The sequence below is a fragment of the Pelophylax lessonae genome (assembly GCF_965119305.1).
Source record: "Pelophylax lessonae genome assembly, chromosome: 6".
In the NCBI taxonomy this organism is placed as follows: domain Eukaryota; kingdom Metazoa; phylum Chordata; class Amphibia; order Anura; family Ranidae; genus Pelophylax; species Pelophylax lessonae.
The window spans coordinates 255,135,832-255,157,358 of NC_138773.1; the positions used below are offsets into that span (position 1 = coordinate 255,135,832).

Genomic DNA, 21,527 nt, shown 5'->3' on the forward strand with positions numbered 1-21,527 from the left:
TTCGGTACACAAATAAAGTTGTTTTGATTTAAAAAAAAACAAAGAAACAAAAAGCGTATTTGAATTGGTTTGGCAAAAGTTATAGCATTTACAAATTACAGGATAGATTTTTGGACTTTTTATTTATTTATTTTTTATTAGTAATGGCAGCGATCTGCAATTTTTAGCGTGACTGCTACATTGCGGCAGACAGATCAGACCCCTAACTGACATTTTTTACACTGTTTGGGGACCAGTGACGCTAATACAGTAATCCCTGCTAAATAATATGCACTGTTACTGTATAAATGACACTGGCAGGGAAGGGGTTAATGCTGGGGTGATCAAAGTTTGTGTGTGTGTGTGTTTCAGCTTAGCTGGAGCTGCTGATCTGTCCCTGGCTGTCTCACAGAAGATCCGCCTGCTTTGTTTACATAAGCAGGCGGGTCTTCTCTCGGTTTCCCGGGCGATCGCGGGAGGGCAGTGGCAATTATGTCTAAACACAGCGGGAGCGCGGCTCCAGCGGCACGCGCGCCACCGAAAACCACATGCACTCTAGTTACGTAGTACTACGTGACTGGACACAGCCGAGCCGCACTGCCACAGTAAAAAGGCGATGGGTGGTCAACAAGTGGTTAATAAACAAAAAATGACTGGGACTCCGCTTTAACCCTTCGCTTTAACCCTTCTCTATCAAAAACTGAACTAAGTTGTGGCTCTATGTACACTTTGATGTGGCTGTCTACATTCAAACTATTCTATGGAACTCAACCCATCCACATCCACAGTTTCTGTCTCAATCATATGTTAGTTTGTTAGGAACAGAGAGTCCAATATATCAGGATACATTCAGGCACATACTGTAGTATGATCATAAACAACGTGGGATGTCATCCACCAGGCAGCAGATGGCAGTGTAACATTCCCATCTGTCTCTGATCGGATGTATTCATCCCCGGAACTAGAAGCAGGCTTGTATTTGTGGGAGGAAGGTTTATAGTGATGGACAGGGCTCGTGTGGATGTGAGCCACTTCCTGTGGAGGCTTCTATCTCTGCATATAGAGACCAGCTGGAGACTGCACTGGTAGGCTGTGTGCGGTTGTTTTGCTGTTTTGTGTGATTGATGGAAAATAGTACTCTTGTTATTATAATCAGTAGAAGTTTTATAAAGATGATCCCATCCTCTGATTGAAAGGCCATCTGAGATGAAGAGTGAGAGGACATGTGACATTATGCTATCCACATGTAGCATAGCATGTTTGTTTAGCCATGGCTTCTGACAGACATGTTAACCACTTCTGGACTGGAAGGATTTGCCCCGTTAATGACCAGGCCATTTTTTGCGATTCTGCACTGCGTTACTTTAACGGAAAATTGTGCGGTCGTGCGACGCTGTACTGAAATAAAATTGATGTCCTTTTTTTCCCACAAATACATTTTTTTTTTTTTTTTGGTGGTATTTGATCACCTGTGTGATTTTTATTTTTTGCGCTATAAACAAAAAAAAGAGCGACATTTCTGAAAAAAAAAAAAAAAAATTTTTTCACATTCTGCCATATAACATTCCCACCAAAAAAATGGGGGGGGGGGGATCCTAATAAGCGTATATTGATTTTTTTGCACAAAAGTTATCGCGCCTACAAACTAGGGGAAAGATTTGTAATTTTTATTTATTTTTTTTTACTAGTAATGGCAGCGATTTTTTTTTTTTTTTTTTTTTTTTGCAGGACTGCGACATTGCGGCGGACAGATCAGACCGCTAACTGATATTTTTGACACTTTTAGGGGGGGGGGACTAGTGACATTACTACAGTAATCAGTAATAAAAATATGCACTGTTACTGTAATAATGACACTGGCAGGGAAGGGGTTGAGTGTGAGCCTAGGGGATTGTTTTCTAACTGTGGGGGGGCGTGGCTTGTGAAATGATCATAGAGACCTGTGATCCTATATAGAAGGATCAGAGGTGCTCTGTGATCATTTCAGAGACAAGAACGGTCAGCTGACCGCCCTTCTCTCTTAGCGGGGAGTGATCGCGGGTGGCCAGTGGCAATTGCAGCCACCGGCCCCGTGCATCAGCATCCCCGCTGCTGATTACCACGCGCACGACCGATGTAAGGCTACATCAGTTTGCGTAGGAGAGTAAATGTGTGGCGGGCAGTCTTAACGTGGTTAAAGTAGAACTTTTTGGATAGAGTAAGGGAGGGTTATAACCCCTAACAAACAAAGTGGCCTCTTCCCCCACCTATAACTGGCCTTTATAGCAAAGAGCACATGGAAGGGCAATGCATGCGAGACAAAATCCGAAAAAATTCCCAGCTCAATACACCAACCAGTTTGCTTACCAACCTAATTAACCTGTCTAACAATATGCATTAAAAACAGGGGTTTTGTTTGCACCCTTTATTACCTGCAGTCCTCTAGGGCCCCCTATCTGTCCATTAGAGTACATGTGCTTCCACTATGGAAACTCTCATAAATGTACAGGAGTTAGGACTTCAGGTAATATAGGGTGCTGTGAAGTGGCCCTGCAGCTTACACATGCATTTGCAAATGTGTGCTAACTAAACCCCTGTTTTTAACGCACAGTTAGACAGGTTAATTCGGTTGATAAGCAAACTGGTTGGTTAATTTAGCTGGGGATTTTTTCTGATTTTGTCTCGCAAGGGTTATAACCCCTGTCTGTTTTTTTTTTTGTTTTGTTTTTTATGCCATCTGCGTCCCATTAGGGAGAATTCCCTTTGCTTCCTGTCCCATAGCCAAAACAGGAAGTGAGAGTAATCATTGATGATCGCCAGGACTACTGTCCTCAGTGGAAGATTTCCTCTCTGTTCCTGTTCTGGGACCAGCCCAAAGTTTTGGATTTTCTTTCACATTTATTGTTATTCATAAGTCAACAGGCCAAATAGAGAGGGAGAATCACAGACCTGAAAGGCAGTCTGATCCCTTTCCACTCCATCCAAAACTAAACAAGGTTTACTTTAGTTATACATTTTGAGCTTATCCCAGAGATAAGTATTGCCTAATTATAAGAGGCATATCCTTACCTGAATCTGGATGTGCTATGTATATTCCAGATCTGTGCAGGAGATTCCTGCAATAAAGACCACTCCCTTCTGCTCTCTCTCCTTGTGCAGGGTGACTGGTCTGTCTCCACCCCCTCCTGTAGTTTTCTGCAGGAAGCCTGTAGTGGCTGGAGCCTGCTGAGTCCCTTCCACAGCTTTGCACCCTGCACAGGTACGTACAACTTCTAAAGGCTCTCTGTGCACACAAAGTGGATTTATAACCTTTGGGGCTGCTGAGGGATATATTTAGGTGGAAGAAAAAGCCTCACAAATAGTTACCTGTTAAATTATGCTTTCCTTTTGGAATCCTCTCTGCTTAAATTTTGGATTAAAGTGACACTAAACCTGTTAAAAAAAAAAAAAAAAAAGCGCATATATATATATATATATATATATATATATATATATATATATATATATATATATATTCTTATGCACTTCCTTACCGCTGGACATCATATGACTTCCTGGGCTTTAAGTGGGGGATATCTGAATGATAGCTGCTGGCATCATTCAGATATAATTTTTTTTAGCTGGCGATTTACTTCACCATAAGAACAATCCTAGCGGTTGTTCAGCCGCTTGATTGTTCTTACAGGCGGAGGGAGGCTGCCGGTAAGAGGCCGCCACCCTCCCGTGCTTCTAGCGGCTCACCCGTGCAACCGGCAACCCGGAGAAGGAATCTGCCATCGGCGGAAGTACACCATAGAGGATACCAAGGACCAGATTACTCTCGGAGACCCAGGTGCGACATTATGACGTCACGCCCGGCATGGCAGTTGTAAATACTGCCGTGATCTCGGCTGGATAGCCGAGATCTTGTTTTTTTTATTTATTTTTTTTTTAATTTTTGGCTTTTCAGCCTGTAGGAGAGATCTGAGGTCTTATTGCACTTTTCCTATTACAAGGGATGTTTACATTCCTTATAATAGGAATAAAAGTGATTAAAAAAAAAAAAAAAATTCAAAATGCCCCGTCCCCGCGTGCTCACACGCAGAAGTGAACGCATATGTAAGCAGCGTTCAATCCACACGAGAGGTATCGCCGTGAACAATAGAGCAAGAGCAACAATTCTAGCCTAAGACCTCCTCTAACTGTAAACCGGTAACCTGTAAACATTTTAAAGTGTTGCCGTTGGAGATTTTTAAGTACTGAAGTTTGGCGCAATTCCACGAGTGTGCGCAATTTTAGTGTGACATGTTGGGTATCTATGTACTCGGAGTAACATTGTCTTTCACATTAAACAAAAAAATTGGGCTAACATTAGTGTTTTAATTTTTTTTTTAATTCACAAACTTGTTTTTTTTTCCCACCCCAAAAAAATCAGCTGAGAGCCTGAGCTGGCCGCTCCAGCCCCCTTCACAGCCCAGCGCTCCAGTGAGTGTGTCGGGAGCAGTCACCAGCTCTCTGCTCAGGAAACTCTGAGAACCGAGTGATCGGCGGTGTTTGATCACTCGGTTCTCAGTGGGACAGATGCAGCATCAAACTGATGCTGAATCTACCTAGGTAAGTATGATCCTTGAAGAAAAACAAATCCCATACATCTCTTAACTGGAAAACAAAATCCCTCCTATTGCTCTCAGCTTCCTCCAAATCTCTTAAGTTCCATTTTTTTTTCTACTAACGTGATCCAACTTCCTGTTAGTTGGCTACATTTATTCTCCATGGTCCTACTGTATGTAGGAATGTAGCCACCCTCTTACTCAATCCTGAGATGGACTATGGGAATTTTGTGGTGTGCGTAGAACAGTGTACATGACTGCAACTAACATTAACTGCTCATTTCAAACAAATGGACTGGGGGGGGCGGAGAAATGTGAGCTTTCGGAGTTTACAGAGGATGTTACAAGGAGTCGAAAAAACATAATAATAAGAAAATAGGGCCGGTAAAGGGATTTTAAACCCAAAAGCAAACATTTATTATATTGCAGATTATCAATTTTTAGATGTGATGGCTGCATTAGTTTCCTTTTTTTTTTTTTTGCTAAGTAAGAGGCCTGTGTAAGAGGCCTTAGTAATGTAAGAGTCAGCTCTTTTACAGGGGGGCTTTTGTTCTCGTTATTGAAAAAGGCTTCTTTCTTCATTAGCACCCAGTGAGTTGTTTGATGCATGCTTTATATTCCCCCTTTGTAGAGAGTGATGTGTTTGTTTCATTTGCTATATTTATTTTTCTCACTTTCTTTTTAGAGATGAAGCTTAAAGAGTTAGAGAGCTGCCTTCAACAGGTTGACACCTTTGAAAACCCGAAATTACTCCTGGAGCAGTATCCTACCAGACCACATATAGCAGGTTAGTGGATGGAGTAATTCCCTGGTGACTTGAAATGTTTTTTCTCCAGGCACATCGTCAAGCACACAGCCCTGCAGATGAGTTCAGTGAATCACAGTTAGCCTCCTAACCAAGAAGGCCCCAAGCCCATTATAGCCATCTTTATTCCCGACTCTGAGTGCACCTTTATCCAAGCCATTTACACCTGGCTTCACCAGAGGTAGATGAAGATCAATTGTCCTCCTTGAAGATGCTAAGCAGGTTTTGAATGTCTCTTGGGTCCAGTCATTCATTAGGGTGGTTAAGCAGGTCCAGAATGGGATGACCCAGATGACTGCCTTTAAAGTCAAAAAATACTTCAGGTTTTCACAGCCTTCCATACTCCCCAACTAATGGAAAGATTAAGAGGTTGATTCAAGAGGAGTGGCAGTAGTGATATGAAGCAGCAGAAATTATACCCTACCCCGGAGGGAAATGACGATTCTCTGGTCAAAAGAATGGCACTGCAACCTGCTTACGTACTTAACATGCATTGCAGTAACACACACTTTACACCACTGCACACTACTGCAAAGATGTGGACGCTACGATTATGCATTTTGTCAGGAGCGTTCTTCCCAGGGAAGATTTAGTTTCCATTGGCTGTATCCATGACCAATGAATTGATGGATATCTGAGAGATTCATGTCGAGAAGCAGGGGCGCTTGTAAGCCAGTGACTGCAGGACTTTGTGGCAAGCGCAATACAGTAGGGACCCAGAATCTAGAGGTCCCCTTCACCCTTGAATTGCTGAAAGAGCAGATTATTAGTGCTCAGCGGATTTTGTGGATAAAGTAGCATTTGTTGTTATAATTGTTCCCCTAAGGCAGTGCTGCATTCAGTGACCATGAATAGGGCTATAAAGCCCAGTCCTTGGTCAACAAACTCATCCGCAGGCAGGATGGTCATAAGTGCCTGTATGATGACAAGTTTTTTCCTCTGATTAGAAGTTGTGACTATTCCAAGAGACTTACCACTGCTCAACCCTGAATGTTCTCAATTTGCTGTGCAGATTGATGGTGCTAGCCAGCTCTTGATTGGGGTGATTCAAATCCATCATTACTTAGATGGTATTCTACTGTTGGTTCAGAGTCAGGATGACCTACTGGTTCAAAAAAGGATTCCTATGGCTAGCTTGAGAGGAGTTTTGGCTGGATAGGAGGTGTCAGGTTGGTTGGAGCAAACCTTATTAGTAAGCAACACAGAGGCCCAGTTTAATGTTTAAGCGAGTACATTTCTCCTCCTTTTGAATGGGCCAAGCAGTTATCAGCTTCCCAATGCAGGGGTCTCCTGGAAATGATGATGTCTTGTATCCCTGTGCTACCCTGGGCACACTGGATTCTCTGGACATTCCAAAGAATTTTTTCTTTTTTCAATGCAAAAGGCAGCTCTTGAGCTGATTTTAAAGTGCTTCTCCTCAGATACGCAGGAGCCTCTGGTGATGGGAATGTTAGGGAACCCTCACTTCATCCCATCCAGTAGGTTCATTATCCTTGACCATTGTCTCCACTGATGTCAGTACTTCGTTCCCAATGAATGGCTCTTTAATTGGAAGATCTTGCCCAAATCACCCAAGTATGGGGCCACCCTCAGCTGAGTTTGTTTGCATCACCATTCTTTCACAAGATGCCTCTCTTGCTACCCTCACCTGTTGTTGGTGGAGGAAGTGGACGCTCTCACCCAAGGAATAGTCACCTAGCAGATGCCTTTCATCTACTGCCTCTCATAAAGTTCCGGGGGAGACTGTTGTCTAAGGGTCTCGCTGTGAAAGCAAGCATGCCAATTTGCTCGTAGCTAGTCAGGACCAAGCACTTCAGCTATCAGTGTTTCCACAGCTATTGGTGTTTCCACAACACCTGTCCCAGGACAGATTGCTATTTTTTTTTTTTTTACTCCAAAGTCTGGAACAGGTTCACACTCCGGGGGTTGCCCAGTTGCTATCATTTCTTCATATGGATCTGGATTTGGGGCTCAACCTACTTCTGTAAGGGCTCAGCTTTTAGCAGGAAAGATGGGCTTGTGAGCCGCCAGGGGAATGCTTCAGATTGGTCCTGAGACTTTGCCCTGAGGAAGAATTATGTTCCCCAGTGGGATTTTATTCTGATCCTGGATTTCTTTGCTAGGACTATGTTTCCATAATCAAAAAGCAGTCCTCAGTGGGACATCACTCAAGAGGCAGTGCCCTTCGATAACTTCAAGGGGCAGAGTATTGGATCTGTAGGCACTTAGGGCTGCAGAGTCCTACATCTTATTTCTTTCAGACAAGTTGGGGCCTATGCCCCTGAGCACCTTTTTGTTCTTTGTTTTCATCTTACAAAGTGGTGGTTCCATCCTTTCCAGCAGAGACAGTACCTACCTAACCTACACTGGATGTACCAAAATGCCTACCTTCAAGCAGCTTCCTAGTTAAAATCCTCCAGAAGGCTGTTTGTGTTTCCATCAGACACATTCAGAGGTGGAACCTACAGCAAAACCTTGTCATCTTGGAGAGTTGAGGTCATCCAGAAAACTTAGTGAGGGCAGGCAAGAGCCTCCAGAAGTGAGAGGCTTGTTCAGATCAGTCCATTTTTACTGGGCAGCATATGCAAAATGTCTATGAAGACATCTGCAAAGCAGCAGGCTGGTTGGCGCAGTGCATCTGCCTCAGGCGCTACTGGAAAGATCCAGGGGCTCGTACATCAATGGACTTGGACCGAATGACAGTCCAGGCTTCTATGTTCATTGTAATAGAGTTTAATTATACATTTTTAGCCCTCCCTGTTAAGCTTATTTTTCACATGTATGCTGCCATGTTGGCATCAGAAAAACTGAAAATTGAATCCAATACTTACCGTAATTTTCATACGAACCCTCCCCCTTTTTTTTTTTTATTTATTTATTTTTTGGGAGAATGTGGGAGGTTGCTCTAGTTTTTCTTTTTTATAGCTTTAAAGAGGTCCTGTGGGTGGATATAGGGGTGAAGCTATATCACACGTACGCTGCCACGGATTAGTGTCAGGAAAGGAAAATTACAGTAAGTATTTCATACAATTTTCTGTGCATGCATGTGCCCAATGGGGGAGATTTCTGTTTTGTCACACAAACAGGAAGTGAATGGAAATTACAGAAAATCTCTCAAAACTGAAAAGAAATTCCCTTCTTGGATAGTTGTCATGGGAACCTATATTTAGAGTGTAACATGCTCCTATGCAGCAACCTCCCGCCGCCAGTGCTCTCCGCTTTGTGACAGTGGGTGGGGGAGCTTTTAAATTTGAAAACAGCGTGACCCTGCGGGACTCCGCCCACAGAGCTGCTTCATTTATTCCCAGTTTCCTGTGAATGAATTAGACTACAAATGACTGACGGCTTGTAATTCTCAGTGAACTTCTGGTGAGCACTTATGTTTCTCTTACGTCCTCCGACAGTCGCCGCCTCTTCATATTCGTCACATATGGGGTATTAGACTTTGCTCCGAAGGAGTAGCTAGGCAACAGAATATGTTAACAATAAAGCTTTAACATATCCCACCCTCAAGGGGTGGTCCCCTCAGTCAATACCCTCCTACTTCCTGCAACCATATCTCAGTTTTAATGTCTAGCTTGTCAGGAGTGGCTGGCTCTCTCTGTGCTGGGACTTTTTGTCCCAGACTCTTTCTTCTTTTTAATATTTTGTTTGAGTTTTTTTCTCTACCTTTACTTAGCTGTTATTTTGGTCAGCATTAGTTAGTTCTTCGGACGAAGAGGATCATGCGGACTGGGTCTCGGGCTGATCCCCCCTGATCGCAGGTCGTGGGTCAGTGGCTTCCCAGTCTGCCATCGAGCGTTCAGCCAGGTAACGCTCCTGGCACAGTGAACGACCCATCCCTGTTCGGTGCAGGGATGATTGGTGAGGTGGCTACCTCACCGGACGCTGTGCGGTTTCTTAACCGCCATTGTGTGCGTCTTGAATTGCGACTCTCCCTGCCTCATGTGCAGCGGCTTGTTCGCCTGTGCGGGTTCCCCACGCCATGTGAGGTAAGTGTATCTATGTGGGGACCTGTCTGTCTGGGGGGGGTCTCAGTCTGGGACTGTGTAACCTGCCTTTATTCACACTGCTTGTCTCCCTATCTCTCGGCTGCATGCTGTGGGCTGCAAGGGGGGGGGGGGAGCTATGTGACACTGTGTGTGTCAGGCTGGGCAGTGTGGGAAGCTGTGTGCTGTGGGGCATGTTTTTATGGCATGTTGGGGCATATACAGCGATCGCTGCGGCGATCTAACATGTATCCATATAATGGGATAAGCTTGTGTGTGTTTTTATGCACTATGGAGCGGCGATTTCGGCGCCAAACGACGCCATTTTACCGGCGCCCGCTCCGGCCGCATGGTTTACATGCACAGCGGCCATTTTCTTGTAGCCTCCATAGGCTTACATAGAGCGCCCTGGCAGCATCACTTCCTCTTTCCTGGAACACCGATCGAGGCAGCAGCAGCAGCGGGGTCTCCTCAGGTTTTATCCTTCTATTCCTGTTTGCCATTGCCTGTATTCAGTCTGTATATTCCCTGTGGGGGTCTCATTGTGCCTGAGTGTGGTGCGGTGGGCTGCGCTTGCCGCGCTTGCTGAAAGGGGGCAGTTAACCCTTGGTTGTCTGGCATACAGGGGCAATGGATTCTCAGGAGGGCAAGTTTCCCACAGTATTGGTGGAAAGCCAGGGGACCGCTGTTTCCCCCCCAGGGGGGGATTTAGCCACTATTGTGGCTGGCCTTGCTGCCCAGGTGCAAATGCTGGTGGCTGCTCAATCTACTAAACGGCCCAGAGTTGCTCTGTCCTCTGATTCTGAGGGTGAAGGTGATGGGGCTGTTCTAGCAGGGACCCCCTTATCGGGGTCCCGCTCCTCTCTTGATCTAGTGGGGTCTGAGGTGGAGGCTGAAGTTGAGGGGGTCGATCATTCTCCCCCTGGCTCACCTGAAGAGCTTGCAATCATGGATGAGTTGATTGCTTCCATTAAGCAAACGCTGCGTTTGCAGGACGAAGTGTGTCCTCCCGCTGCCTTGGCGGCTTATGGGACGCAGAGAAAACGCAGGACGCCGCAGGTTTTTCCCTGCAATGCTGATTTTCAGCGCGCTGTTAAGGATCAATGGCGCGATCTGCGCAAACCTTTTGCGGTACCAAGTAAATTCAAGCTGCGTTATCCTTTCTCGCCTGCCACTGATGAACGGTGGTGTGTGCCTCCACCAGTGGATCATGCAATTGCGGTTTTGAACAAAGCCACTGCGATTCCTGCAGAGGGTTCCCCTGTTTTCCGTGATGCCACGGATAGGAGACTGGAGTCTCTTGCCCGTCATACTTATTCTGTTACGGGTTCTATGCTTAAGGCTCTGTTTGCTTCTCTCATGGCGGCCCAGGCGATCGCAAGTTGGACGCAGATGCTTAGGCGCGTCCTAGTGGCCGATTCGGCCTCGGCGGCGACCCTGGATATGGTGGATCAGATCCACCAGGGTGTCATGTATCTGTGTGATGCGGACCTGGACCTGATTCCGTTGGCTGCACGTGTGCACAGCGTGGCGGTGTTGTCTCGCCGCCTGGTTTGGTTGAAATGTTGGTCGGTGGACCAATCTTCACGTAAAACCTTAGCCAATCTGCCTTATGATGGGTCTCGCCTTTTTGGGGAGTCCCTGGATGTGTTGATTAAGGGGATCACCGGGGGTAAGAGCACTCTCTTGCCCCATTTCCCCAAGGCTAAGGGGGCTTCTGGGAAGAAGCATGCGAATTTTCGGCCCCCTCAGGGGTCCTTTCGTGCCTTTCGGCCGCACTACAAGGGCAAACCGTTCAAAGGCCAAGGCTCTCAGAAGAAGCCCTGGTCTGGGAAACAGAAGTCCGGCCAATCCGGACCTGCGGCCCATAACAGTTCGGCCTGAAGGGGCGCCCTCACCCAGTTTTGGGGTGGGGGGACGCTTGCTCGGTTTTCTTCAGCCCTGGTTGGCCCGTGTGCGGGACAGATGGGTTCTGGAAATCGTTCGATCTGGTTACAAGATCGAGTTTCTCTCTCGGCCGGAGAGCAGATTTTTTCCCTCAAATCTACAACTGTCTCCAGAGCGCCTGCGGGATCTGCACCTGGCGGTGCGGGACCTGAGGGCTCAGGGTGTGGTGGTTCCGGTGCCTCATCGGGACAGATTTCGGGGGTTTTATTCCAATCTGTTCACCGTGCCCAGGAAGGAGGGCAAGGTTCGTCCGATTCTGGACTTGAAAGCTCTGAACCGCTCTGTGCGGGTTCGCAAGTTCCGCATGGAGTCCCTGCGCTCGGTGGTGGCTGCCCTGGTTCCGGGGGAATTCATGGCCTCCATCGATTTGAAGGATGCGTACCTTCACATCCCCATATTCGAGGGGCATCAGAGATACCTTCGATTTGCCATTGCGGAGGATCACTACCAGTTCGTGGCGTTGCCCTTTGGGCTCGCCTCGGCTCCGCGGGTCTTCACCAAGGTGCTTGCACCGGTTCTGGCATTATTGAGGGCCCAGGGCATTTCTGTCCTGGGGTATCTGGACGACATTCTGATTCGGTCTGCGACCAGTCAGGGTCTGGAGAAGGACCTGTCTGTCACGATGCAAACTCTGCAGGAGTTCGGTTGGACGATAAATGTTCCAAAGTCGACACTGAGTCCGTCGGTTCGTCTTCCCTATCTGGGAATGATACTGGACTCGGTGCAGGCGAAGGTCTTCCTGCCGGAAGACAAGCTCAGGACTCTTCAGGAGGAAGTCAGGTCCCTCAGGGACGTTCCACACTCGTCTCTGCGGACGTGTATGAGATGTCTGGGATTGATGGTCTCGGCCTTCGAGGCGATTCCTTTCGCTCAGTTTCACACGCGGGGTCTCCAGGCGGAGATCCTGTCCAAGTGGGACGGGCGACCTCAATCTCTGGATCTTCAGATCTCGTTGAGTCATCGCACCAGGGAAAACCTTCTGTGGTGGCTCCAGTCCCCGTTGGTGTCCGGGGGCAAGTCGTTTCGTCCGATCTCGTGGACGATAATCACTACGGATGCCAGCCTGTCGGGCTGGGGTGGTGTTCTGGGCGTTCTGTCCGCCCAGGGGACCTGGTCGGAGGGGGAGTCTTCCCTCCCGATCAACATTCTGGAATTACGTGCGATAAGGCTCTGTCTTCATCGCTGGACGGACCGGCTGCAGGGCTGCCCGGTTCGGGTGCAGACGGACAATGCCACGGCGGTGGCATACATCAACCACCAAGGGGGCACCAGGAGTGCCCGAGCGGCTCGAGAAGTGGCCGACATTCTGTCTTGGGCCGAGACTCATGTCCCGGCAATAACGGCGGTTCACATTCCGGGAGTGGAGAACTGGCAGGCGGACTATCTGAGTCGCCAGACCCTGGATCAGGGGGAATGGTCTCTCCATCCGGCTGTCTTCCAGATGTTGTGCGCGAAGTGGGGTCTTCCAGATGTGGACCTGTTCGCGTCTCGCCTCAACTACAAGGTGAAGAGGTTCGTGGCAAGGACGCGCGACCCTCGGGCAGACGCGTCGGACGCGTTAGTGGCCCCGTGGCATCAGTACAGGCTGATGTACGCTTTTCCACCGATTCAGTTGCTGTCCAGGTTCCTTCGCAGGTTACACTCGGAACGCAGCACGGTGATTCTTGTGGCACCGGACTGGCCTCGCCGGTCCTGGTACGCAGACCTCGTGAATCTGGCGGTCGACGCCCCCTGGCGTCTGCCTCTTCGAGACGATCTACTGTCTCAAGGACCGATTTACCATCCTGCTTTACAGTCGCTGGCTTTGACGGCCTGGCTGTTGAGACCGAGGTCCTGAAGGAGAAGGGTCTCTCTCCAGAGGTCGTTCATACCTTGATCAACGCGAGGAAGTCTTCCTCGGGAAAGGTTTATTACCGTACTTGGAAGGCCTATTTTGCCTGGTGTGAGTCCAGGGGGTTTTCACCCCGCACGTACTCGGTTTCCCGTGTGCTGTCTTTCCTTCAGACGGGTGTCGATCAGCGTTTGGCGCTGGCCACGATAAAGGGTCAGGTGTCTGCGCTGGCCGTTCTGTTTCAACGTCCCGTGGCTTCCAACTCCTTGGTTGGCACTTTTATTCAGGGTGTGCGGCATCTGGTTCCTCCTAGGAGGGATCCTTTGCCCCCCTGGGACTTGAATCTAGTTCTTTCTGTGTTACAACGTGCTCCTTTTGAACAGATCAGGGAGATCTCGTTGTCTCTGTTGTCCAAAAAGGTCGCCTTTTTGGTGGCGATCACTTCGGCTCGCAGAGTGTCGGAACTGGCGGCTTTGTCCTGCAAGTCTCCGTACCTGGTTGTTCATTTGGATAAGGTGGTCTTGCGACCTAATCCTTCTTTTCTGCCGAAACGAGTTTCGGAATTCCATCTTAACGAGGATATTGTTTTGCCTTCGTTGTGCACGAAGCCTAAACATCCAAAGGAGGTGAGATTGCACTCTCTGGATGTTGTTCGGGCGATTAGGGTTTACCTTAAATCGACTGAGTCTTTTCGTAAGACGGACTCCTTGTTTGTTCTTCCAGAGGGTCCTCGGAAGGGCATGGCGGCTTCGGCCTCTACCATCGCCAAATGGATCAGGCAGACCATTGAACAGGCCTATGCCTTGCAGGGGAAGGTTCCCCCTGTGCCTGTGAAGGCGCACTCTACTAGATCACTGAGTACGTCTTGGGCCTGCCGTCATGGGGCTTCTGTAGCCCAGGTGTGTAAGGCGGCGACCTGGTCGACCGTGCACACTTTCACAAAATTCTACAAAGTAGATGTTCAGGCATCGGCGGATGCTTCCTTTGGCCGCAAGGTTCTTAGTGCGGCTGTTCCATAGGGTCCCTTGTTGGGGACTCCTGGCTGTTGGGATATCTTTGTATTCCCTGGGTTTTTTGTCTTTTCCTGGGTTGTTGCTCCTGTTGAGCACTTATTTTTGCTGTTGCCCAGCTGGTTTCCTTCCTTTGGTAAGGTTCCTTTCTTTGATGTGGAGACTGCGTTGCCTTTCGGCGCGGATGCGTTTCCCACCCCTCATGTTTGCACTGCTTTGGGACGTCCCCATATGTGACGAATATGAAGAGGCGGCGACTGTCGGAGGACGTAAGAGAAAACGGAATTTTTGTAAAATCTTACCTGTAAAATTCCTTTCTCTGAGTCCTCCGACAGTCGCCGCCCCCGCCCCTCTTTTGGGGTTGAATGTATACTCTATTGCTATTCCACTAAAACTGAGATATGGTTGCAGGAAGTAGGAGGGTATTGACTGAGGGGACCACCCCTTGAGGGTGGGATATGTTAAAAGCTTTAATGTTAACATATTCTGTTGCCTAGCTACTCCTTCGGAGCAAAGTCTAATACCCCATATGTGACGAATATGAAGAGGCGGCGACTGTCGGAGGACTCAGAGAAAGGAATTTTACAGGTAAGATTTTACAAAAATTCCGTTATTTCATTATTCTTCTTGCCCTTCAGTAAAGCCCCGTACACACGTACCGATTGTCGGCCGTAAATATTCGGCCGACGACCGATCGGCCGATTGTAGGCTTGTTAGTATGATGCTTCCGACAGCGCATTTTCGGCCGAACAGAATCTGTCGTGCAGGCATTAAAATTTTTGTTGGCCAACACCAGAACGGCCGATTGTTCGTCAGTCAGTACAGATTTCGGCCGACAGACAGCAGATTTGCAAGAAAAGAAAAAAGACAAGGAAAGTTAACCATCACATGACATCACTTCTGCAGTCGGCTGTTGTTGGCCGACAAAATTCGTGTGCAGTCTTTTGCAGTTTTCAACAGACATGACAGCCCTGGACAAAAGACGGCCGACGATCGGTACGTGTGTACGGGGCTTAACTGTCTGTCTGTATTGGAGGTACAGGCAGACAGCTTCCCATCTTCCAGTGTGCAGGATCCTAATATTGCACCCCCGATCTGCTGATTGCAGGTGCAATGCTTTAAAGGCTGAAAAAACAAATGATTGATGGACATTTTGTACCTGAAAAAGATGCTTTTTTTTGTTTGTTTACAAAAGGTGAACTTATCCTTTAAAAATTTTAATTATGGTACTTTGTTTTGCTGACTGTGGTCACCAGGACAAATACACAGTAATAAATCTCACTAGTTGGAGTAGAGCGCAACCATAAAACTGACCGGAAATATAACCCTTCCCCACTCTACTAGCTAAAGCATGTTGCCCGTACATGCACTGGCACCTTTTTTGTTTTCTATTCTATATTTTTTTCCTCACACTTTTTATATATGTTTCTTTCCTACATAGGATTGTAGGGTGTGGGTCTTCGGCCTACTCCTGAAGTCATAAGGTAGGCCATTAGGTTTCCTTCATCACCTGCCTTTTGTGAGGTTCCTCACCAATCCTCAGTGGTCGGCTTCCTCTATTCAAGAGTGGGTTGGACAGGTTAGGTTATATTGGCTTAGGTGGTCTTGAGGGTGCTTGCCTCTGTCAGAGGTCTTGTACCGGGGGGGGTTCAGGAGGGGACCATTTGACACATCCTAAGTGTGCTTTTGTGTGTGTTCACGCTCGCTTTTTTCGTTCACTTATAGTGTTTTGTTTTTTGCACACCACACTGCAGGCACATAAAAAGAAGGAAATTAATGTAGTTTGTGTATGAACTAAAAATTAAGATTTGTGCAGATTTGTCAAGTCTTAACTCAGTGATAATTTTTACACAATACCAGCATATCCCTTTTTAGGTTTGTTTGTAATTAGCTCACTAATCTACCATTAATAAAATGACTTGTATTTTAATAATCTGCTTGTGTTGAACAGGTGTGATTTGATCCTATGTATTTCATTCATGTCATTTCAGCATGTATGCTGTACACGATCCATAACACATTTGGTGATATCGAAGATAAAGTGGTTGCCGATCTTGGCTGTGGATGTGGGGTGTTGAGTATTGGGGCTGCTGTGTTGGGTGCTGGGTGAGTACATCCTGTTTAGTGCGCTTTCTTTCTGTGATTTTGGCACATTAGGGTTTAGTGTACAACATGTTTGGTACAAATTTAAGTTCTGACCTGCACTAAACAATCAACAATTATTATTTTTATTTTTTTTTTTTGTTCTTTGTCCGATTTTGCTCTGAAATCTGAACTCCATTCTTATACAGTTGTATAGGCTCATCTTCTGTGCGAAAATTGCTTTACGCTGACTTTCATGTCGGATAGAACCCACTTCACCTCTGGGCTGGAGGACATCCAGCATTATCTAGTTCTTTCCTTGCCCATCTGTCCCTGGCTCTCCCCTTTTTATTCATCAAATTTCAGTTCTTTCCATCATGGTGGCTCAGCATCACATGTGGGTGTTACCTAATGCAGCCCATACATCATTCATTACACTCGTCTAGAAATTTTGAGAAATGATCGACCTCAGATAAAATGTGCTAATTCTTATATATTTTTGATTAGATGAATTAGAAAACAGGGTAAAGGTGCTGGTTGGCTTAAGTTTTCAAGACATTTCACAATAAAGATTTCTCTAGCGCTCATTGACAGACGTAGTCCTCGGTGATACAGCACCTTCGGGTTATGTTGCCTCCACAGGAGCAGGACTAGACAGGAAATTAAAAAGCTCTGGCCACACCCTAGGGGCAGTCCCAGAGGGTATATCCTCTCTCTCTCTGCCTCAGCAAATCAGCTTTTTTTCTCCAGTGTTCCTGTGAGATCTTCAAGCAAGAAAGCTGAACTGGGCGACGGGCTGGATGTTGAGATCCGGTGGTCACCCCAGTTCAGCCTACGAGCGCGTGCAGGCCATAGCTCCGCGCTGGGTCGGCCGCGACAAAGTCCCATTAAAGGACTGACCCCGCGAGTTAAACGTCTCGTTGAAACGCCAAAGACCATGAGTCACGGCGTCCATATCGGTCGACAGCCCTCCCGCCCCGGTGGAGAGGGGTACTGTCAGGAGTTGGTGCCCGCCTGGTTCCGGTATGGTGAGTAGTATGTTCCCCCTTTTCCCCTGACGGGTCTTGTGGTGAACGCGGGCCCCTCTCTGTATGGTAAGATAGAGTCCCTCTCTATCCTATAAATGACACAGATCCTCCTACTTTGAGTGTGATTTTATGTGCAAAAAGCCAGGAGGCTTGGTTTGGGAGCTAACAATCTAATTGTATACATGTTAAAAAGATTGTAATCAGTGGCATTCTGGGAATCTTACGGTGATAAGAATAAGCTACCTACCAGTCAGAAGCCACGGACATGTAGACTGCCTTCCTAATCAGATCTCCAGCTATTAGCAGGCCTCCCGAATGGCCATGCGGTCCACCAGGGCCGGTACCGCCAACCACGCCAAATCCCCATGCAGAGAGAGTGTTGTGTGCCCTGCAGCACACCGCTATTCAGTACAGGCTGCCGCCATTTTTTTTGCTGGATCGCACGAGCCGCCATTTTGGCGTAGCCTCGTGTCTCCAGCATGGGGGCGGCCATGTTTGAGGTGATCCAAACACCTCGTGGAGCTAGGGGAGGCGCCGGAAGGCGTGCAGAGGGGCGGAGCCGCCTCCTTTCTTCCTGGGCAGCCAGCCAAAAGACTTCCTGTTTGTCAAGACAGCGCTGTAACCTGTTGCAGTTAAACTCTGAGCATCAAGTGGTGAGCCTGGGGGTCTATCTCTCTCTCTCTCGATCGATAGGGATCCCTAGCAGGTAACACTAAGGGGCTTTTGTGGCGCTGGGGGTCTGAAAAAAAAAAAAAAAAAAGTTTTTTATTTTTGAATTATATTATCCAGGAAGTGACTGGAATTATCATGGACCCTGCCACACATATTCCCCCACCTGTTTCCCTTGAGGGGGCCACGGGACCCGCCGGTGCACAGAGTGTAGAGTCATTTACAGCAATTTTGGAGTCTATGGTGGCTCGGGTGGAGGCGGCCTGTCAGGGACGGGGGTCAAGGAAGCGACCCCCGCCTACCCCTATACTATCTGACACCTCTGACTCAGATTCAGAGATGGTCACTGCAGTTGCAGGTTCCTCTGCAAGGGCTGTTGTCTCAGGTAAAGCCCCCTCAGACAGTGAGGAGGACGTTTCTTCTCCCGCTATAATTCAGGAAGAAGCATTGGTGGACGCACTAGTTGTGGCAGTGCAGGAAACCTTAAAACTTGAGGCTTTACCGGCAGAGGCAACTGAAACAGAGATTCCTTTTGGTACTAATAAGCCCATCAAAACGGTGAAGGTTTTTCCTGTACCCAAGTGTTTCGGTAATCAGATTAAAGGAGAATGGGAGCATTCTAAACGTACCTTTACTATTTCCAAGCGTATTGCTAGACGCTATCCGTTTGAGGAATCCATCATTAAGAGATGGACGGTACCACCAGTGGTGGATCCACCTATTTCCAGGCTGAATAAAGCCACGGTTATCCCAGTGGAGGACACTTCGTCCTTTAAGGATCCGGTGGATCGAAAGATGGAAGCAAGAGTCCCGCACCATCTTCTCTCTGATAGGGTCAGCATTTAGACCAGTAATTGTTATTGGTCTAGTTTCCTAGACACTTACGGAATGGGCGAGAATGGTACGCCAAGACCTTAGGGGAAAAGATATTCCCCAGGAGACATCTGATTTGATGGAACAGATTATACAAGGGCTACAGTTTATCTGTGATGCAGCCTTGGACACTACTCCCTTATTAGGGCATGCATCTATGTCAGCGGTCATCCTCAGATGTGTGCTGTGGTTAAAATGCTGGTCAGCTGACCTAGGTTCCAAAAAGACCTTGACAAATCTCCCTTTTCAGGGGAATCGTCTATTTGGGGCCAACCTAGATGAAATCATTAAGGATGCCACTGGGGGCAAGAGCACTTTTTTGCCACAGGCTGCTAAAGCTAAGGGACCTCGCAACAAGCGAGGACCTTTCTTTACCGCCCATAAAGGGCGCCCGGCTGGTACAAGCGGGAAAGGCAAGATTCCTCCAGGAGGGTTCAAGAAGGGCTGGTCGGACAAGCAGAGGACCAACCCAGCCAAACCCGAAGCAAAGGAGTACACAGCCTGAAGGTGCGCCCCCACCCGGTTTCAGGGTGGGGGGACGTTTTCACCGGTATTCAGGACATTAGATCGAGCATCAACCACTACTACCGGTGCGATTCTTCCCTTCCAACATTTAAGTACTACAGGAAGCGGTAGTTACCGTTCCCTGAATAGATCTTTTCCTTTACCTTTTCCTAAGATTAGTCCCTATACCTCTCAGGAATCGGATCTGGTTGACCAGATAGGCCAAGTAGCCTCTAGTCGGGTGACTTCGGTCCCTGAGGTTCAACCAGAAAAGATCACCCTTCCTGATAACAATCAGGTATCTGATAAATGTGTGGGAACAGAAAACGACCAGACTTTCTCGGATGGTCGGGGCCAGATACCTCTAGGGACGCCTGGTTCAGATTCTATCAGCGCCAGTGGTCCTAGAAATTCTAGGCTGGCCTCCTCAAGCCGGCCTGGCCGACTTGGACATGCTAGTCGCAGACGTTCCGTGGGAACTTCGTCTCAGGGAGTGTCTGTGGTCTCAAGGACCAATTTACCATCATGCTTTACAGTCGCTAGTTTTAATGGCCTGGCCATTGAGACCCAAGTACTGAAGGACAGAGGTTTGTCTACTTCAGTCATTCCTACCCTTATTAAAGCAAGGAAAGCGACTTCCAGCAAGGTCTATTATCGCACATGGAAGACTTATATTGCGTGGTGCGAATCTTTAGGATTTCCTCCACGTACCTATTCGGTGACTCGAATATTGGCCTTTTTGCAACAAGGGGTTGAGCAGAAGCTAGCCTTGAGCACCATCAAGGGTCAAGTTTCAGCATTAGCAATCTTCTTTCAGAAGCCGTTAGCTACCAAGTCCTTGGTGCGGAATTTCATCCAGGGGGTGCGGCACCTGGCTCCACCAGTCCGCGCGCCCTTACCGCCCTGGGATCTTAATTTGGTTTTGTCGGTTCTACAGAAACCTCCCTTTGAAAACATCAGGGAGATTCCCTTGCTTACTTTATCCCAGAAGGTGGCCTTCTTGGTGGCTATTACTTCTGCTCGCAGGGTGTCAGAACTGGCTGCATTATCATGCCAGTCCCCATACCTAGTGATTCATAGGGATAAGGTAGTACTTCATCCTAAGCCATCTTTTCTTCCTAAGGTGGTTTCAGATTTTCATCTGAATGAAGATATTGTACTACCTTCCTTGTGTCCTCAGCCCAAGCATCATCGGGAACATGCGTTGCATTCCTTAGATGTGGTTCGGGCAATCAGGGTATACCTGAAAGCTACGGAATCATTCCGTAAGACGGATTCACTTTTTGTGATCACGGATGGCCCCAGAAAGGGTTTGCCTGCATCTGCCGCGACCATTGCCAAATGGATTAGACAAACGGTGGTACAGGCTTATTCTATTAAGGGTCAGAGTCCTCCGTTCCCTGTTAGGGCGCACTCCACTCGAGCGCTCAGTACTTCCTGGGCCTTTCGCCATCAGGCGTCAGTGGTCCAGGTATGTAAGGCGGCCACCTGGTCGTCGGTACATACCTTTACAAAATTCTATAAAATTGATGTGACGGCATCGGCGGATGCCTCATTTGGCCGCAAGGTTTTGCAGGCCGCAATTTGAGGAGACCGGTGGTCTACCTCGAGGGTTTTTTCTGTTTGAAAAAAAAAAAAAAATTTTTTTCTCTTTTTTGTTGAGTCTCATCATTAAGGATGAGCATTGTAAACTTCTAGTTGGCACCGGTTGGGCCTTCTAGATTGGGATTTGATTTTCATTTTCCCACCCCTCATTTGTGATACTGCTCTGGGACGTCCCGAAGGTGCTGTATCACCGAGGACTACGTCTGTCAATGAGCGCTAGAGAAAAATGGATTTTTGTAAAATCTTACCGTAAAATCCTTTTCTCTTAGCTCATTGACAGACGTAGTCCCCGCCCCTCTGTTTTTTTGAGTTGGGTTAAAATCTCTAAAGACTGCTTTTTCACATAACTGATTTGCTGAGGCAGAGAGAGAGAGGATATACCCTCTGGGACTGCCCCTAGGGTGTGGCCAGAGCTTTTTAATTTCCTGTCTAGTCCTGCTCCTGTGGAGGCAACATAACCCGAAGGTGCTGTATCACCGAGGACTACGTCTGTCAATGAGCTAAGAGAAAAGGATCTTACGGTAAGATTTTACAAAAATCCATTTTTGTACACAGGCGAGAATTTTTGCCTACAAGGGAGGGAGGTGTCTGTCGAGAAGTAACAAGGCATCATGATCATCAAAGTACGGTAGAACAA

General features: G+C 47.5%; 1 protein-coding gene across 1 annotated transcript in view; it reads left to right on the forward strand.

Moving 5' to 3' along the window:
* Nucleotides 1-956: 956 nt before the first annotated feature.
* METTL5 (methyltransferase 5, N6-adenosine) overlaps nucleotides 957-21,527 on the forward strand; it is a 31,514-nt gene continuing 10,943 nt past the window's right edge. The window contains exons 1-3 of the mRNA XM_082262105.1: nucleotides 957-1,064; nucleotides 5,233-5,334; nucleotides 16,121-16,235. Of these exons, the coding sequence (XP_082118231.1) occupies nucleotides 5,235-5,334; nucleotides 16,121-16,235 (215 nt within the window). The 5' untranslated portion in view covers nucleotides 957-1,064; nucleotides 5,233-5,234. The remainder of the gene's footprint in view (nucleotides 1,065-5,232; nucleotides 5,335-16,120; nucleotides 16,236-21,527) is intronic.